Raw genomic sequence first — 20,582 nt, 5'->3', positions numbered from 1 at the left:
TTCGAACGTATTTTCTTTCTTTTCTTCACGGACAGTAGCTTGCCGTGTGAATGCAGCCTGACTAAATGCTCTTCTTTACGTCTGAAGAAGTCGACCGTTTTTTCAGACTCTGACGGATGTTTTTGTATCAAGTGACGCTGAAGTTTCGAAGGTTTTGAACACTCATTTCAGAGGGTCTCCAGATAGAGGACACCATTTTTCTGTATGGCTGCAAAGCCAAACTTAATGTATGCTGCCTCATACTTTCTGATTTTAGTCGGCCAGTTCTTTCAGTCTCTTCCAAGTCAAAAATCTGTCCATTTTGGCTAGCTACCTACACGCTAGCTTGAGGAGCAGAGCAGCTTGAGAACAGGCGCAAACCGCCAGGTCTACGATGTTTTGACTGGCAGCCAATCAGAAAGACAAGCATGGCAAATAACATTTCGATATGATATATTATTCTAAATTGTATTTTACAATACTGATTAAAAAAATGTGACAATTTTTTTACAATGAAAAAAAAATTGAATTCTATTTTTTTATTTTTGCATTTTTTTCTAATCTTCACTCCAATTTTATGAGGCCCCCCCAGCGCCCCTTGGTGGCCCCCACTTTGAAAACCACTGGGATACACCACACCATCCTTGTGTAAAAAAAGAAGAGATCATTTCATAACGCAAGCAACTGTGCTTCATGTTGAAGCTAACGTGAAGGTTAAAAGTTAATCCAGCTGAGCACCAAAAAGGTAAACCGACAAATTAGCAAGGAGTGAGAAGCAAACAAGCAGCTGTGAGGTAATGAGCCACAGGTAAGCTGAACGAGCAAATCAGCACCCAGCAGAGAGCCTCGCCGAGGAGAAAACAGAGACTGACAGGGGAAAGGGAACAAAAGAAACTCACCTGCCAGATTCTAATTCTACGGAATAGTATTAGGGCCAGGCATAAGAAAAAATATTTATATTTTGCTTGTCGAGAATAAAGTCGACATGTCGAGAATAAAGTTGAAAACCTTATTTTCAACATTTCGACTTTATTCTCGACATTTCGACTTTATTCTCTACAGGCAAAATATAAATATTTTTTCTTATGCCTGGCCCTAATACTCTTCCGTATAATTCAGGCACAGCAACACAACGACAACAAAGTTTATTCTCAGAGGCTACCAACCACTTTATTGATGGATTATAAGACAGTTGGTCCCTGGATACAGGTGACATACCCACAGACCGGGGCACAGGGCCAAAGGTGTGGTGCCAGTGTTAACCACTCTGCCATCTTGCCATCCCTCTCAAGGTGATACAGCTTATTCATTGGAAAATACAAAGGTTACATACACTAATATACACTTATATATAATTAGACCACATTTAACTTTCATTTCAATAAGCTTGTGCAATAAAACTAAAGTATGTCAAACTTTATTTATATACCACCTTTCACAGATAAAGATCAACAAAGTGCTTTATAATCAAATACATAATTATAATTATAAGAAAATGCCACCAATAAAACAAATGAATAATTATAAAAATGATCTCTGTCCTGTGTAACATCTTCTCCTGCAGATCCCACATATTTTCACCAGGGTTAAGGTCCAGTCTATGAGTGAAAACAATGCCTCCTGCTCCCTAAACTACTCTTTCATAGTTTGAGCCCTTTGAATCCTAACAATATCATCTTGGAATATGCCCATGCAATCAGGGAAGAAAAAGACCTTTTGACAGAAAAACCTGGTCATTCAGTATATTCAGGTTGTCAGCTGACCTCATTTTTTTATGCCCAGAATGTTGCTGAACTTAGACCTGACCAACCGAAGTGACCCCTGATTATAACATAGCCTCCACTTGCTTGGACAGCAGGCACGGGATGGGTGCTGCGCTTCATCTGCAGGTCCTCTAAACCTGATGCTCTACTCACCCCGGAACAGGATCCTTCTGGACACATCAGACCAAATGGCCTTCTTCCGTTGCTCATGAGTCCAAATCTTTATGCTGCCAAGAAAGCTAAAGCCTTTTAACTCCTCTCCTGGTCCTGGTTCTGCTGGAGGTTCCAGCAGAACCAGGACCATTTTCTTTGATTTGATTGAATCGAACATTTAAGTCATTTCTTCGCTACGATCCTTACAGATTTTCATCATGTGTTAGTTTTTATCCTATTACCAGATTTCAGGAATGTCTTTACAATGTTTTTTATTATTTTTACTTTTCGCTTGATACAAACCAATAATTTGAGACTTCTGAAACAGAGGAAAATCTTTTCCATGAGCACAAGACCTATCCGTATCAGTTATATATTTTATATGTAAAACTCGGGCTCTGAGAACCTCAGGGAGGGGTCTCCTGCTGGTGCCCAGAGTCAGGACTAAACAAGGTGAGGCTGCGTTTCAGTTTTATGCCCCTAAAATCTGCAACAGTCTTCCAGAAGATGTGAGACAGGCCTCAACTCTGACAATGTTTAAATCCAGGCTGAAAACAGTTCTATTTAGCTGTGCATAAGACACCTGACAGTATTTTATCTGCACTCTTCACTTTTAAATGAATGAATTAATGATTATTTTTATTGTTTTTTTTAAATTTTTTATTCTTTTTTTTTTTAATGATTTTTTAGCTGTAAAGCACTTTGAATTACCTTGTGTATGAATTGTGCTCTATAAATAAAATTGCCTTGCCTTGCCATTGCCTTGGCTATATGTAATATATATATATATATATATATATATATATATATATATATTATATATATTATATATATATAATATATATATATAATATATATATATTATATATATAATGAATTATATATATTACATATGAAATATACATATGGAGCTTGCCTTACGGTCGCGTCACTCAATTGGCCAGGCCTCCTGTCAATCAACTACCACTGAGAGCAAAGCACCAGTTCAGTGACTCAGTGAGTTGACGTCGCTGACAGTTGAGAATGTGGATGGAAGAACTTGGTCAAAATGAGCTGCTTATTTGACTTATTGAACAGAATATTTACACTTTGCGGCTCCTCTGAACTGTTGGGCTACGGAACAGTGATATTTTTCTGTCGCACGAATGTTTTCTTTTCGTGCAGTCGCTGAGAGTTTAACCAACTGTGTCGTTTAAATTGTTCTAATTGTTTAAGAGACTTCACATTCGGACGTCGGCGAAGCAACCGCTCCTGTTTAAACCGCGCCATGATCCCCGAATCCTCAGGCGCCGGGGACCCGAGGAGCCGAACCCGCTTCCAGCACAGTGAGACGGGCGAGCCGAGCCAGGGTCGCGGCATCAACGGCTTGTTGTCCGAAATTAAAACCTCCATCAGCAACGAACCATTCACCGACCACTACACAATTATCCCTGGCAAAGAGCTTGGAAGGTAAGGGCAAAAAAACAAGTCATTTAAGGGGAAGTTTGACCGTAGTTTTATCAATTTTATTCTAACCTTGAAAATACTCTGTTGTGGTTCCGCTTGTTTGGGTAAATGTTTCAACACATTGTCAAAGTCAGGGGCAATTTTAGGATCTGGTCTTTAGGGGTGCCCAGCCCCCAGTGCTCACAGAGGCACATTATTTCTCACTAATTGAGGCGAACTACTACATTTATAAATTTTGGAGCCGTATTAGTTTTGCTTTGAGTAGAGTTTTCCCCTGCAACATTCAATTTTGACCTCTTCATTTCTAAAGACTGTGGCTTGACAGGGATAACAGAGCCTGAGACAAATATTGAAGATAACTCAACATTTATTTTGGGAGTAAAGAGTTAAAACAAAAACAAATGCTAGAAAATAAATAAAATGGTCAGTAAAATAATGCGTCCTTGAGCAAAAAAAAAAGTGTTTTTGCATAATATAATATTTTAAAAATGTGCTGAGCCAGGGGGTGCCGAGCTATCTCACGGTGGTGCCTTGGCACCACTAAAAATACCCTAGCCTCGCCCCTGGTCAAAGTCAAATTTATTTGTAGCACATTTCATGTGCAAAACAATTCAAAGTGCTTCACATAAAATAAAAGCATTGCAGCAGGGAGTGGAAGAAGCATTAAAAATATGTAAAAGAATATAAAGAGAAACAAATAAAATCATTTAAATGAATTTAAAAACAAGCAACAGTCCAGATAAGTTAAAAGATATCGTGCAGATTTCATGCATAAGCCCCTTTCACACTGCGACCCGCTACCTTAGCGGGTCCAAATTGCACCTTCGACCCGCGTCGAGCAATGTGAACGCTTGGCGTGTCAGGGTGACCCGTGTCGCCTGAAGCCGAGTTCAGGGGGAGTTGCCTAGTGGCAGAGCGTCACACGAAACACATAAAATGCTGGGCGTGTACAATGACGTAGGCACAAGCCATGCGTCGGAGGTAGGGTTAAATACACCTGTCTGCATCAAATTTTTCAAACAAACGATGGCGGGACACCTTGAGAACTCATTTTTGCAATGCAGTTCATGGAGATGTTACTTTACGGTGCGTCTTGCTGCGTGGGAAACCGCGCTCTCCCATCTTTCTCGCCAGCCCTTCCAGCAGAGGTCCATCTTTCACCGTCCACGAAATGTGGCGGAAAATAACGTCCTCTGCTCGGAGGCTGAGGAGCTCGCGGACCTCCTTGTCTCACAAGTTGGCCATATTAAAAAATGTCTCCAACTTGATGTAGGCTAAAACAGAGTAAAACTTGTCCTCACCTGTCACTGTTGTTCTGAATCAGTTGTCCATTCTGTCTTTTAAACTCCTCACGTCACGCCCACATCCGACCCGCGTCGATTGTGTTCACATCAAACTCGGCTCGGCAAAAAGACTAGGGGGTCGAAAGGCGAGTCGAGTTGACGCGGCAGCCCGGGTCGGCAGTGTGAACGCAACAGCGGACACGCTAAATTCGCGAATTAAACGCGGGTTATTCGGCAGTGTGAAAGGGGCTATTGACACATGAGAACAGAAATGTTTTTAACCTGGATTTAAAAATGTCTCCATTTGGTGAAAGTTTAATCTCCACTGGCAGTTTGTTCCACTTGTTTGCAGCATAACAGCTAAATGCTGCTTCTCCATGTTTAGTCTGGACTCTGGACTGGACCAGCTGACCTGTCCTTGGATATAAGAGCTCTGCGTTGATGTGATATTGGCAGCAGAAAAAGATCTTATTTTTTTGGTGCTGCCAAATGTCTGTGGTCATTTCTTACTGGTTCGAGTTGAAACACCAAACAGGGTGTGTGTGTGTTACGTTGATGTGGAAGGATCTGTGTCCTTCAGGTGGTGCTGACACAGTCTGCGATGATGAGCTCGTGGGACTTGCATTTGATATCATGAATGACAGGCGTGTTCAGACTCAGGCTATTGTAGGGACGTTTGATAACTAGATTCCACGGCAATGTTATTATTGATCAAGAAATGATTAACTGTTGATGACGACTTCATTATTTTCCTGGGATAGGCTATATGTGTGATGCGTGCAGCTTTTAGAGCAGTTCATATTTCACAGGAGGTCTTGAACGTTATTTATGAAAGGAAACGCCCTCTGTGATGCTGTCTCAACTGATCTGAGATATATTCTCTTAAAAGTGCATTGTGCTGTTGCCATGGCTAATCACCAGCAGACCACCAGCAGACCACCTCGGCCACATGGTTGGAGTGGATCGGTCCTCTGGAAACTCTCTGACAGCAGCAGGATTGTGTGTTTTGGCTCAGAGACAAACGTTTGGTCAGGACTGAACCAAAATCTTAAAGTCGTGTTGGCTGTGTATGATGGAGTGTTTGAGGGCCACCACAACGTCTGTATTTGCATGTGTGTGTGTTCTGTATGCCTCTGTATCACATGACTTGACATTGTGACTGAGATTAGCTGCCACAGAACAACATGAAAGGTTACATTAATCTGCACTGACCTACAGCATTGCAGCGGGCAGGTCATGTGTTCATGTGGACCCGGGCACAAGTCAGATCAAACCCACTGGTTTTTATTTCTATGCACTGCATCTTAATGTATGGGTTCCCAAACTTCATTCAGATCTCTTTGAAGCACATCATCACGCTGCCCTGTGGCAGATGAGAGTCCCCGCTTTACTCTTTAATGATTTGTTTATCATTTCTTTTTTTTTCTTTTTTTTTGGGCAAATGGTTGCTCTCACATGTATGGGCATTTGTTAACAACTGACACTTCATAATGTGAACCTTTTGATTTAGTCTGACAGTAAACTTAACTTTCCATCATGTACTTTTACATTTGGCCTCTGAGCAGTTACTCTTCCACTAAAAACTCTCCCCTGTAAGACACAAGCAGCTGTTTGGAAGCACTGGACTGTTACTTTCCTCGTCTGAAGATGTTATCAGGGCGCACACACACACACACACACACACACACACACACACATTTCTATAGAATATGTGGGTCAGGACTGATGGTGGCACATTTTTCTGGATCATCCCACTTTGTCACTTTGAGGCCGGAGCCTCTGTCCACCACCCACCAACGAGGCTTCATGCTGATTTAACTTGCTCTACATAGATGCATTACCTAATGAATGCCCTAATAACCATATTCCTGATCTTATTTCAGCACACATTTAAACTAATTATCACAGTTATGTCATTTTCACCTACATTATTGAACAATTGTCTAAATCCCTGCTGACCAAACTACCTGTCAGAAAATCGGGGGTTGCTTTCTTTCAGCTTTTTTGAAAATTCAGCCAGTCAAATTGTAGTGAAAATATTTTTTTTACCAGTTTAGATCTTTGGTTATTTCATTCATGGAACAATCTAGCACAAGCAGAAATGTAGCATTTAACAGGCTTTAAGCAACAGTTCCTAGAAAGTAAAAAATTAACATGTTGTGAAGAGCATCTGCAAACTAAGTACATTTCCTTTGTATCTCCGGTCGATTTTAGGTGCATTCACTAAGTACAACATCATGTTCTGGCTGCGTATAAAAAGCCAAATATGAAACATTTGGATTTGGCCACATCTCTTTGCCCTCTTGCCAGCCTGCTTCATCACAGTTACAGTGGCCAAAATAATGCTATCTCTATTTCATCAGAGAGAATCGAGTAATTCTGTGTAAGATTACACCGAAGAGATTATTAACAGAAACAATCTAAATCGGCATACAGTTTGCTGGGATTGTTAAAACTGTTGCTGATTAATTTAATTCAATTCAGCTTTATTTATATAGCGCCAAATTACAACAAATATCATCTTAAGGCACCTCAATAATAATCAAAGTAGTTTATTAATCCTGCAATAGGAAATTCTTTTGATATATTCTATTCTTTTTCAATTCTTTTAATATTGTCCAATTCATTCTAATCCTAATCCAATGGAAAATAAATCTAAAAATGATTTTTATAATAATGATTTAATAAAATAGTTAAATTCAAAATGAGTCAAATTCATACATATAGAGCCTATATTCCTAGCTTAGGAAACCAACAGATTGCACTGAAACCCGTCCTGTGTTAGCCTGAGGCGACTGTGGAGAGAAACGCCTCCCTTTGAACAGGAAGAAACCTCTGGCAGAACCAGAACCAGAACCAGGAAGGGTGGCCATCCGCCTCGACAAGCTGGGCTTTGAGAAGACAGAAAAGAGGAAACAACAAACACTGTAACACCATTCAAAGGATACCTGTTGGAACAGGGAAACACGAGTTAATGACCACAATAATGTCACATATACATAACATGGGAAACTAAACGGGGGAAAAAGAGAGTAAAGTGAGGAAAGGTGTGACAGATTTAATGACAGTCAACTAAAATAAATCATCCCCTTCATCAGTACTAAGCTGTGGGGGCTGGAAGGTGTCCCACTGATGATCTTCATCAGTGTGTCTGTTCAAGCTAATATTTTTCATGTATCACCACAGAAAATAGCTTTAGTCAGTGTTTATTTTTTATTTTAATCAGTGTTCCAAGTGACTTGCTCGTAGTTCAGAGATTACTGGCCTTAGCTGCCACAGGGTGACGGCTTCACCTTCAGGAAGAGCGGTTGGAAAGTCGGTGGTTTGATCCTTGTGCAAGACACTGAACACCCTGTTGTGTTTGATGCATCCATCCGCGTGTGAATTTGTGTAACTGAGGGGGAAAAGCAGTTCATCCTGTCGCTCCGTGTAGACTAAGAAATGGGTGTGAAAATGGCTGAATGTGGCTTGTAGTGTAAAAGTGCTCTGAGTGGTCACCTAGATTAGGAAAGTGTCATAGAAATGCAGTCTATTTTCCCTTTTACCCTTCTGGTCTCAGTGAAATTGATCCAGATATGTGCGATATCCAGTGCTCCTCAGATTTCTGATTTCTTTTCCCCGTCAGTACGTCCGTGAGTGAGGATCTGAGCGGGGTGCTGCTCTGGTTAATCAGGGAAATGCAGTTGAAGGCCTCGCTGTTCTTTGGCCACACAACTTGTTGACTCAGGACCAGTTCTCCCGTTAAGCTTTCTGAACCCGGATGTGGAATTCCATTCATGTTTAAAGCTTTGCCTCAAACTGGGCTTTGTCTGCCTGTGCACTTTATTGCACACACACATATGTAGCACTTGTTTTTGAGAGTAGCCTTCATCAGTTTCCGCAGCTGAAGTTGTGTCTGCTGGTGAAAGTGAGGCCTGTTCTAAGAGCATTCTGCCTGCTTCTCAGCAGTCCTGCAGCACGTCAGTGCAGCGTGACGGGCCTGATCGGGGTGTGGATGGATGCCTCTCTGCTCTGTGGGGAAATTCCCTGTCGTTTGGGCCCCAGCACGGATCTCACTGCTCAGTGACCCACGTTCCAGCTCCACACAGACCCCAGTTTGTTCATTCAGTCATTAACATTCATATTAGGAAGATTGGCTAAAGTACCAAATGATTTTGCTCATTTTTTACATTTTTACAGTGAGTGAAATAAAGAACATCTTCTATCATCTTCTATTGTAATCTATTATCATTATGATTACAATTAATTGAATTCCAATTGGCTTGAATTGGACTTACTATCTAAGTGCCTTGAGATGACATTTGTTGTATTTGGCGCTATATAAATAAAAATGAATTGAATTGAATTGAATTATCCTATATTTGAAGAGCAATCATTGTCATGCAACTATATTGATCACAAAAGACGTTCATGTTCATTTGAGCTCATTTGAGCGCTGTCATCATGTCACAATCAGTGAAGGTAGACATTTAAATCTTATAACTCTTGCCAAGTAGGAATAATTCCAAGCAAAATTCTTCCCTGTGCTTTGCAGTGCTGCTCACTCACCTGCCCTACTACAGAGCATTGATTAATCATCAGGCATTTCACCCCGCTGAGACTGTGCTGGATTGAAGGGGTGTCCAAAAACATGCATGTTAGGTTGATTGGTGACTCTAAAATTATCCCCCAGAGTGAGTGTGAGCATGGATGGTTGTGTGTGTCGTTCGTCCCTGTGTGGTCCTGTGATGGACTGGCGACCTGTCCAGGTGTACCCTGCCTCTCGCCCAAAGACTGCTGCAGGAGCTGCTGCAGGAGCTGCTGCAGGAGCTGCTGCAGGAGCTGCTGCAGGAGCTGCTGCAGGAGCTGCTGCAGGAGCTGCTGCAGGAGCTGCTGCAGGAGCTGCTGCAGGAGCTGCTGCAGGAGCAGAACAAATAGTCAGAAGCAGCTTCTTTCCGTGGTCTGTCAGGACAGTAAGCTCTCATCTCAACACACTGTGCAATATCACCTTCAGTGCAATATTTAGAAATTGTACATTTTGTGTCTTGTCTTGTCTGCCTTTATTTATTTATTACTCTAGTTTAAACCCTTTTTACTTTTTAGAGATGCTTTTTCAATTTCGTTGCCGAGATGCCTGTACAATGACAATAAAGACTGTTCTATTCATTCATTTGTTGCCAGCTGTCAAACAAAATGATCAATAGATATAATACAGTAGAAAAAGTAAATAAATGATCAGACTTTTCTCATGTACAGCCGGTTTCAAATCCTACAAACAATGTTTAATTGTGCCTTGTAATAGGCTGCCGACCAAAAAGAGTTTAATGACTGTTTGAAAAGTTGAAAATCATTTTCCATTCCTTGCTATCTTTGTCAAGACAAAGCTTTCCTTTGCCATGCCGCGTAGCTTTCTAAAACCTTGTCTGCTGTAACTCTAAACGGTGAAACTAGATATTCTAACAAGAAACAAAAAGAAAGAAATCAACGGTTGGATGATGGTCTCTGAAAACTGGCTGTTCAATGGCACACTCTGGCTGCTCCTCACATGAAGGGGTTGAAGGAGGCTGGAGATGAGGGAGTTTAAGGTAATACCCTTTAATGCGTCTGCAGTGGGAGTCCCAGATGGCCCACAGACAAGCTCCTGTGGTGTGTACGACAATAGAGATATTCCATATGGTTAAGACCCAAAGCTTTTGCTCAGAAAGATCTTCAGCACAGAAGTGAACCCTTTCTCATTAGCCCACATGATGCTGGTAAGAGCTTTAACAAGCGCACACAAAACTGTGCTTTTAAACTCAGACCTCAGCCTCATTGTAATTTTACATTTGGATCATTTCATATGATAGTTGACATTTTTCTTCATTTTCATTTAGATATGCCACAAGAGTGGCAAGTGTTGTGCCTTTTCCACCCGGCATATTATTCTGAAATAAATCCTTTACTATGACTAGTGCAGTCATTAAGGGTAATTATGATAATGGTTAAGCACAAGGATGTTCAGTGCCAATAGATGGGTGAGTGTATTAGATACTCATCTGTGAAAAAAAAAACTACTAAAACTAAGGTGAAGTTAAGGAATCGTTTGGCCTTTATTATGATTTGTGCAGAAAGCAGCAGCCCCTGCAGTCTGTCACTTTCAGGGACGGTTTGTAGATTCATCTCCTTCCTGGTTCAGCAAACAAGCTCGAGGTGTAGTCACAGTTATTTTAAAGTCTATTTAAAGGAACAGTTCACTATTTAAGACCTTGAGTCCCAGTTCCAGCTTGTTTATCAAGAATAAGAAATGAGGAGACCATTTTCACAACAATAGCTCATTTCTATCCATTTGTCTGCTGCTACAGACAGGGTTCCATTGGGCACTCTGTTCAATGTCCTTAAAACAATACTAATGTTAATTTGAAAGAAAAGGTCAACTCACCGGGTGGTTAGTGGTATTAAAAAAAAATGTTGGCGCATTTTATGGTTTTCCATCCGTGTAATCCGTGTTCTTTGCTGTTCAGGAACTATTTTTCATGCTAAATCACGACGCACGTAAACATCCGCTCTATATTTGAGTCTGAGGCTCTAGCCCTGGCGCAGTGATCTGACAGTGAAAGTGAAAGTGAAAAGTCTTCCAAACGGAATACAATTGGATAACAAAATGCTAAATAAAGCAAGAAATAACTTTTATTTCGCAACGCAATTTTTTTGGGACACACAGGAACATCCACGAACCACCCGGTGAGTTGACCTTTTCTTTAAAATTAACATTAGTATTGTTTTAAGGACATTGAACAGAGTGCCCAATGGAACCCTGTCTGTAGCAGCAGGATGGACCAGCGAAAACAGCCAAAATGGATAGAAATGAGCTATTGTTGTGAAAATGGTCTCCTCATTTCTTATTCTTGATAAACAAGCTGGAACTGGGACTCAAGGTCTTAAATAGTGAACTGTTCCTTTAAGAAGTAAAAGTAGAACACAGGCTGCACCAAAAGCTGAAGGAAAAGAAGGAGCGAAGGAGCCCGGTCACCACAGTTTTATCATCCTTACCCCCAAAACGCTGTGACACGCCCACTTGCCCAAAAGTTACGGTCCAGACATTTAACGATCGCAGTAAGATCAGAGGAAGCCTGCCGTGGATGAAAAGCCAGTGTTTTGTTATATAGATAGTCAAGAAACAGCGTTCTGCCACTGTGAAAAACAAGTGTATCCTTCACTTCAATCTACCATCACTCCAAGATATTTCTGCTCCCAGAACACTGAATCATGCCAAAAAGATTGCAGCTGGCCCAACTCACTGCACACACAAGCAGTTTCAGGCTTTCTTCTGGTGGGAGGCTTTCAAGCCACAAACAGCCTTTTCCAGTATGTATGCCAACTTTATCACTCCCCCAAGAAAACTGATCCTATGGCTTTGTAGATAATCAGTTAGAGCAAATGTGATTGCTAAATTATGTCTAGCCATTGATTTTTTTATAAAGATATACATAATTAGGCAAATGCAGAAGTCCCATAAAGTGCAATATATTAAAAAAGCCTGAAGTTGTCTTAGGAAAGTTTTCTTCATGGTCGTCATGATGTCTTTAGCTACATTTGTATCACTGTGCTGGTAGTTTAGTAGTAGTTATAGTTGTTGGAGTCACAATGTACGTATTTGATTTTAATAATCAAAACACTCCCAAGACTTGGAGGGAGTATTTGTATGAGGAAAAATTATCTGAATCTAGTTCAAGTTGAGTAGTGATGTAGAAATCAAAGCAAAAAACAGATGAATAGTTTGGAATGCATGCATTCACTGTATGTTGGAATAAGGCACAGTTCTCATGAACGTGTGTAGTGTAGTGGTAAGATTGCCACTTTTCATGAGGGTAACCTGGGTTCAAATCTCCTGCATGAAAGGGGGTCCAGTAGGGGTCCTCGGTAAGACCCCCTTACCCTATCAGTGTAAGTTGCTTTGGATAAAACTGTCTGCCAAATGCATAAACATAAAGATAAACATAAAGAAGCAGCAGCTGTCTATTTGAGGTATTCTTCTCCAAGGGTATCAGTGTTTTGTTGCACTGTACTGTAAGGCTATGTGCTGCAGCTTGGCCTTAAGCTGCCACACACACCCCGAGCCAACCCAATATCCAGAAGAATGCTTCTTTAACTGTGACCGCACATCACCTCTGGCCCGGTTGTGTGGACACATAGACTTGCATTCACACACATGCACAAAAGCTGTCTCTTTCAGGGTGTAGTCTGTGAATGAGGCTGCTGGCTTTGGAAATGTGCTGATGCTGCTTTAGAAAAAGGCTGTGGTGGCCCAATATGGTTTCTAAAGTGCAAGCCTCGACTCTCAGAGCAAACAACATCTCCCTGCTGTTTTCAGCCATGACCACACCCAGTCTGAGACCCACTACATCTACAATTTAAAATATGACCACTACAAATTATTTTTAAAAGAAAGCAAGTGACAAATAAAAGTCATTTCCCAGCTCAACCTTTTTAAAAATGATGCTGCCAAACCCTTTGAATACGGAAGTATTTGCCACATATTAAAGGAGAAGTTTTTTTTTTTTTTTTTTTAAACCTGCACCTTATTTCTGGCATATAATACGTTCATCTACTCACCGATAACAGTTTGGTGAAAGTCGGCGTCCTTCGGAAGATATTTAGATCACTCGAGATCTGCGTATATCCGTGTAACGGGAGAGAACAGGGCAGAAACAATACAGCCTCTAAATAAGGCATTATCTATCTTTATTTCACCAACACTTTAAGACCAATGAATGAATGAATGAATGAATGAACACGTACTATTACACCGTTAGCTCAGAGCTGCTGTGTTGTTGTTATCCGGGGCTATCGGGGGGCTTTTAGGAAGCTTTCTACACACGCGTATAGTGGGATGACCTCATTTTGAGCGACAAAAAAAAAATATATACATATATATATAATTTATTTTAATATTTCAAGATCACAATAATCTTCCAATTTAGAACTACAATAAAAATAAAATAAAATACACTTCAATTGGATACTTTTTTAATTTATTTTCCCAAGCCACGCGGAGCTGCAACATACGGATGAAAGAGCCGCATGCGGCTCCGAAGCTGCGGCTTGCCGACCCCTGATGTAGCAGAAAGGTGTGATTCCTACAAACTCAGTGTACCGAGTATAAAACGTAAACTCACTTTGAAGTAGTGCAGCAGGTCTCTGCAGGTGAGTTTTACTCCTCCAATTTCTTTTTCCACCAGATTTTCAGGTGACAGAAGTGCTGGGATGAGGTTAACCAGCATAACAGCCATGTTTTCTACATACAGGAAAAAAGACGTGTACGCTTTCCCGGCCTTAATGGTAGAATAACGCAACAGCGCCCCCGGCAAGCAGGGCCGTTTCTAGCTTTGTGGGGGCCCTAAGCAAGATACCGTTTGGGGGCCCCTAGTTTGTCAAACTACAATGAAGAGATTCCTAACCATTTAGATGGAACACTAAGATCTATTACACTTTATGAGCAAAACAGGCTAGAGTTTAAATTAAACATCTTAAGTTGAACCACTCAGGCAAGTTAAACTAATAAGAATATATAATACAAAGAAAACAATAAATAAAAGATTTTGAGTTTTTTAAAATATTAAACTGTAATGTACAGCGTCCCTTTAAAGATTGTACCCAATTACAAAGTAGATAGATACTTTATTGATCCCGAAGGAAATTCAAACATCCAGTAGCAAGACATAAAGCAATAAAAAATGTTTATACAGTTATAAACACTTTAAAAACAATATAAGAATTTAAAAAACTATTTAAAAAAACAGTTTAGAAATATAAAGTGACCAGTGAAATACAGAAGCGCCATCACTTAAAGCTGTTGTACATCCTGATGGCCAGAGGAACAAAAGAGTTTTTGAAGTTGTCACTTTTAAGAAGTTTCTGCATTTATCTACACATTGTACTAGTTAAAGTAATAAAACTAAGAATAATGATCCACTACCACAATATTCTAAAATAATCAACAGGATGCCTAATATTTGTATATCACTTAAAAAACTAACAGTAGAACACTTCTAATTAGAGGCCTATAAATACCACACCAAACTTAGTAAATGAATCCTAAGTAATGCCAAAATCGTGTCAAATACCTGAGAGACAACTTCCACTGAGCAATGACAGAGCAGGACAACAACATGCCTCCCTCCCTGCTAGAATCTGAATAAACGGGTCTGGAGTCAGTCAGTCATTCCCGTGGCAGGACTGACTGTTCATTCACGTGTGACATACTCATCTTATATAAGCAAACTTTCATGAGGCAAACACTGAAGCCGAGTTTATAACGAACAAATCCCAGCCAGCTACATAACATTTATCCGAGACTAGCTAGCAGGACAAATAAACACAAAAAACGTCCCACCTCCAGCTATCCAGCCCACATCACCCAACACATGCCTTACCTTTATTCTCAGGCCGTTTTTCTTCCTCCGTTTTTCCGCGCCACTAATATAACTTCTTTATGATGCCATTACGGCGTTTGTCTTGTTAACTTTTCTCGCTTTTTAGGGGAATGATGGGTAGATGTCAAACATTCCCGTCACACCTGTTGGCGGCCTGCTACGCCACTCAACGTGTGACAGTGCTGTACTTTACACAAACTCTACACACGGTCGCCAGCATTTAGTAGATTTTGTTCATAACTACAAACTTTTCGTCAAATCCAATCGCTAACCAAGCCTAGGTTGCTGACGTTAGCTGGCAGCAATATCACTGAACGTTAGGTTAGCAAAACAATTACACCAAAAACACGAACTTACCAGCAAGGGATGCACGAGCGTCATCTCTCCGTTTTCTTTTCTTTCTTTTGTCAGCGCCAGAATCATGTGGCCTTTTACTTGACATTCTAAATCTTCTTCACTGTTAACGGGCATAACTCGGAAAACGTCAGGTAGGAGGATACTCCACCACCTCCGATGCGGTAACTTTGAAGACTGTACCATTCAGGAACCATTGTACCATTTCAGGAAGGGGGGGGTATAGATAAGGTAAACACATCTAATTTGCCCGAATCGAGTAATAGGGCACACAATTAAGAAAAGCGCTGGGCCTGTTCATGACTAATTTATATAATTTCTTTAATGTAATAATATAATAACTATCATGAAATTTTTTTAACAACCTTAATTTTGGGTGCCCCCGCCAGGTACTTGGGGCCCTACGCACTCTGCATATGCAGAGCGGCGGGCCTGCCGGCAAGGTAGAAATGCAGCAATGCTTTCCCGGCCTAAATGGGTTAATAAGTTAAACTTACACGTGGTCTCCTTTGTCTGCGGCGCTCTGCTCTCCTTTCTTCATGAAACCAAGAAGTATCGCCTGTGCTCGATCCTTCGTCTCCTGACTCTCTCTGTGGGCTCTTCCAGCCTTGATGTTAGACGCCCGATGTGATCGTCCATGATTAATATCACCATCATGCAGACCATGAACACGGTGGCCTCCCCGCTCTCCATAGCCCCTTTCACACTTAGACCCGCTACCTTAGCGGGTCCAAATTGCCACTTCGACCCACGTCGAGCAATGTGAAAGCTTGGCGTGTTGGTGACCCGTGTCGCCTGAAGCTGAGTTCAGGGGGCGTTGCCTAGTGGCAGAGCGTCACACGAAACACATAAATGCTGGGCATGTACAATGACGTAGGCACAAGCCATGCGTCGGAGGTAGGGTTAAATACACCTATCTGCATCAAATTTTTCCAACAAACGATGGCGGGACACCTTGAGGACTTGTTTTTACAATTGTATATGCAGTTCATGGAGATGTTATTTTACGGGGTGTGGATGGTTACAACGTGGGATGCCGCCGAAGAACATATGCGGAGAATACAAGAGCACTATAGTCCCCAAAGTGTGGCGGTAAATAACGTCCTCTGCTCGGAGGCTGAGGAGCTCGCGGACCTCCTTGTCTCCCCAGTTGGCCATCTTCAAAAATGTCTCGAACTTGAAGTAAAACAGAGTAAAACTTGAAGTGAAAGTTGTCCTCACCTGTCGCTGTTGTTCTGAATCAGCTGTCCATTCTGTCTTTTAAACTCCTCACGTCACGGCACGCCCACGTCACGCCACGCCCACGTCCGACCCGCGTCAATTGCTTTCACACCAAACTCGGCTCGGCAAAAAGACTAGGGTCCGACGCGGGTCGAAAGGCGAGTCGAGTTGACGCGGCAGCCCGGGTCGTCAGTGTGAACGCAACAGCGGACACACTAAATTCGCAGATTAAACGCGGATTATTCCTCAGTGTGAAAGGGGCTCACGTTAGCTTCTTGGTGGTGTTTTTTTCTTCTCTCCTTACTTTTCGCGGGTTTTGTTTTGTTTTGTTTTGTCGTTGAATGTGGCGCTAAAGTAACACGTCGCTGTCGCAGACGGCTGTGCCGCATCAGTCCCGACCTGGTCCAGACTCATGTGCAAATGTGGACTGAAACAGTTCCGCTGGTGAAGGACAGTTATCCTGTTATTATGTTTGTTTTTAAATTCATTTAAATTATTTTATTTGTTTCTCTTTATATTGTTTTATGTATTTTAATGCTTCTTCCACTCCCTGCTGCAATGCTTTTATTTTATGTAAAGCACTTTGAATTGTTTGTACATGAAATGTGCTATATAAATAAATTTGATTTGATTTGATCAGAACAAAATTCAAGGAGGACCGTTCTTAGAACGGCTCTGTCCGAAAGCGGCTATTGACGTGCGCTGCTGCAGCACAGCTCATTCACTCCATGCATGGATGTATTATATAGATGTATTATATTAACGGCTCTGTGATGGTCGGCTTTCTTCACACGGAGTTTGCTACTCCTAGTTTTGTGCAACATGGCAGGATATTTATCAGATTCTGACGACGTGGACGATGACTTTGAGTACGATGGACGTCCTTACCGGAGTGAATGAGCTTAATGAATGCGCTTTGGTTATTCCAGTTTCTAACAGGTCTGTTGTGATGACCCGGCTCCCTATCAGAACACATGAATCGGTGATGGAATCTGTAGCTCCCAGCAGCAGGAGCCTCATGACTCTCACATGAAGCTGCTGATGGTGAGGCAGACCAGTCCACTGCACAAGGCCCAAAGCTGCTTGCCAGGCTCTGTCCATTCATACAAACCTCTTATGGTCCCCACAGTCTTTATCTTTGTCTTTTTTTGTGTTACAACACAGTGGCAAAGACATTTTGAAAAATTTGAATTTGCAGACCTAAACACTGTGCAGGTTTAAAGTCTGTGTTGAATATTCTGTTAACATTAGAATCTTTAGCTGAAAATGAGCTGAGCAGAATATCTCGCAGTTCATTTTAGAGACGAAATCCATAATATCAGATCAGATCTGGTTCAGCACCAGTCAGCCCAGAACCTGTCTCAGAGCATGTGTCTGTATGTGAGGAAACACTAGAAAGTTTCGTCCTGGTTGATGCTAAAATGCTGAGTTAAGTAGTTTCTCAACTAAAACCATCAACCTGCTTTTTAGATTCCCTTCCAACCTCCTTTTTTAAATCAGTTTATAGCTCTGTAGATGGGGATTTATTGACCATCGCAATTTATTCCCTTCAGATGGGGGGTTTTTCCTTCTGCTTTTAGAACCACGTTGGTTAAGCCCCTTCTGAAGAGAAATGGCTTGGATGTTTTAGACCCCAATAATTACAGACCAGTATCCAATCTGCCTTTTTTAGGTAAGATTTTAGAGAAGCTTGTTTTTAATCAGCTGAATGATTTTATCATCTCTCATCTCTCATTTTAAAAATATCCATGAGAAATTCCCGTCCGGTTTTAGAGCTGAACATAGTACAGACTGCACTTGTTAGGCAAGGCAAGGCATCTCTATTTATATAGCGCATTTCATACCACAGGCAACTCAATGTGCTTTACATAAAGACAAGGCATTTAAAAGAACAGCATAAAGCAGCATAAAAACAAGCAATTTAAAGAGAAAAAAAATAGAATAAAAATTAAAAGCAATCAAAGAAGAGGGGAAAAAAATATATAATCCACAATCCACAGGATTAAGGTTGTGAATGATCTTAGATGTAACCTTGACATGAGAAAACTTGCAGTCCTTGTTATATTAGACTTAAGTGCAGCTTTCGATACTGTCAATGATGGAATACTTTTAATTCGTCTTCACAGCCTGATTGGTATACCTGGTACTGTTTTTAATTGGTTTTAATCCTATCTCACCAACAGAGAGTTTTTTTTTATAAGTTTTAAAGAATGTTCATCTATGAGCTATAAACTGAATTGTGGTGTCCCCCAAGGCTCAATTTTAGGTCCACTTCTTTTTAACCTCTATGTGCTGCCACTTGGTGATGTCATCAGGAGGCATGACATAAATTTCCACAGCTATGTGCCTCCTGATGATACAGGGCCAACTGATGCCCTTTTTAACTGTATTTTGGATATTAAGTCTTGGATGGGACAAAACTTCTTGCAGCTCAACCAGGACAAAACAGAAGTACTGGTTATTGGTCCTGAAGGATTGAGGGAAAAACTGAATCTTAAACTGGAAGCACTAGCACTAAAACCATCTGATGAGGTTAAGAATCTAGGTGTGGTCTTCGATTCAGACCTATCCTTTGAACACCACATCAGAAAAATCACCAAGAACGTTTTTTTATCATCTTAAAAACATTGCCAAAGTGCTTCCATTTCTCTCTAAAGGCAATACAGAGAAACTAATTCATGCTTTTATTACCTGTAGGATCGACTACTGCAATGCTCCTCTTTCTGGTCTTCCAAAAAAAGAGTCTTGCACCACTGCAGCTACTACAGAACTCAGCTGCACGATTACTGACGAAGACCAGAAATAGAGCTCACATAACACCGGTTTTAAAGTCTCTGTACTAGTTACCTGTGTGCTTCAGGATTGATTTTAAAATTCTTTTATTGGTTTCCAAAGCTCGTAATGGTCTTTGTCCTCCTTATTTATCAGATTTGCTTTTAACTGAGCCATCCAGAACTCTCCGGTCTTCAGATAGAGGTCTTTCAATAATTCCTAAGGTTAGATCTAAAAGTCACGGTGAAACAGCTTTTTATTATTATGCTCGACCCCTGTGGAACAGCCTTCCTGAAGACCTGAGAGCAGCTGCAAGTGTGGAAATTTTTAAAAGCAAACTTAAGAACCACCTTTTTAGATCAATTGTATTCATAATTTGCATTTAGCGTATATTTATTGTATAATTTTAGTTAGTGATCATTTATTTATTTGTGTTACTTATTTTTAACTCCTTTCATTTAATTGGTTTTACCCAGTCTTTGGTGTTTCCTCACTGCACCTCGCTGACAGTAAGATAGCGCTTCAGTTACCTTCCTTCCAGTATGTGTGGCGTGTACATGCATATGTATGTGTGTGTCTGTGTGTGTACGTATAGATGAGTGTGTGTGTGTGTGTCTGTATGTGTGCGTATATGTTCTTGTTTTTCCGCATCCATGGGGACTTTGGCCTGACTCTGTGCATACTCGTGGGGACCTGTTGACCCGTGGGGACCTCAAATTTGGTCTCCTCGGGCACAACCCCATTTTGAAGCATAAAACCGTGTGTAAACATGCCCCATGTAGTTTTGCAGGAAGTCCCCATGAACTTCATTTCAAGACAAAATTTGTGTGAGTGTATGTTGTTAGTGTATGCGCTCCTAGTGATCACACAGAGTATTGCAGACCCCATGAGGCTTCATGTTCTGGAAGAGTGCGTCACTGCCTGCTCACTCTCTAGCGACCTCTATTGGTCTGAAGTAGTATTGTAATTTATGGTTAATTTAAACTAACTTTTAAAATCTAATTTATTAAGTTAAGTTTATTTCTTGTAGTCTGGGATTAATAGAGTATTTTTCATTTAATTTATTTTATTTCAATTTAAACTGTTTACCAATATTTCTTTTTTTTATTTTTATAAAAAATATTGTAATCATTAGGGATGGGACGATATGCTTTGGTCACGATTCGATTATATCCCGATTCTAAGATGCCGATTCGATTTGTATCACGATTCTTGATAAT

The 20,582-nt window shown here is 40.9% G+C and overlaps 1 protein-coding gene across 1 annotated transcript in view; it reads left to right on the top strand.

The window, feature by feature from the left end:
- Positions 1 to 2,908: 2,908 nt before the first annotated feature.
- Positions 2,909 to 20,582, top strand: part of stk17a (serine/threonine kinase 17a) — a 43,982-nt gene continuing 26,308 nt past the window's right edge. The window contains exon 1 of the mRNA XM_075452072.1: positions 2,909 to 3,344. Coding sequence (XP_075308187.1) covers positions 3,163 to 3,344 — 182 coding nt within the window. The 5' untranslated portion in view covers positions 2,909 to 3,162. The remainder of the gene's footprint in view (positions 3,345 to 20,582) is intronic.

The sequence above is a fragment of the Odontesthes bonariensis genome, chromosome 20, assembly GCF_027942865.1.
Source record: "Odontesthes bonariensis isolate fOdoBon6 chromosome 20, fOdoBon6.hap1, whole genome shotgun sequence".
Lineage (NCBI taxonomy): Eukaryota > Metazoa > Chordata > Actinopteri > Atheriniformes > Atherinopsidae > Odontesthes > Odontesthes bonariensis.
This window is presented reverse-complemented; position numbering and strand designations above follow the sequence as displayed.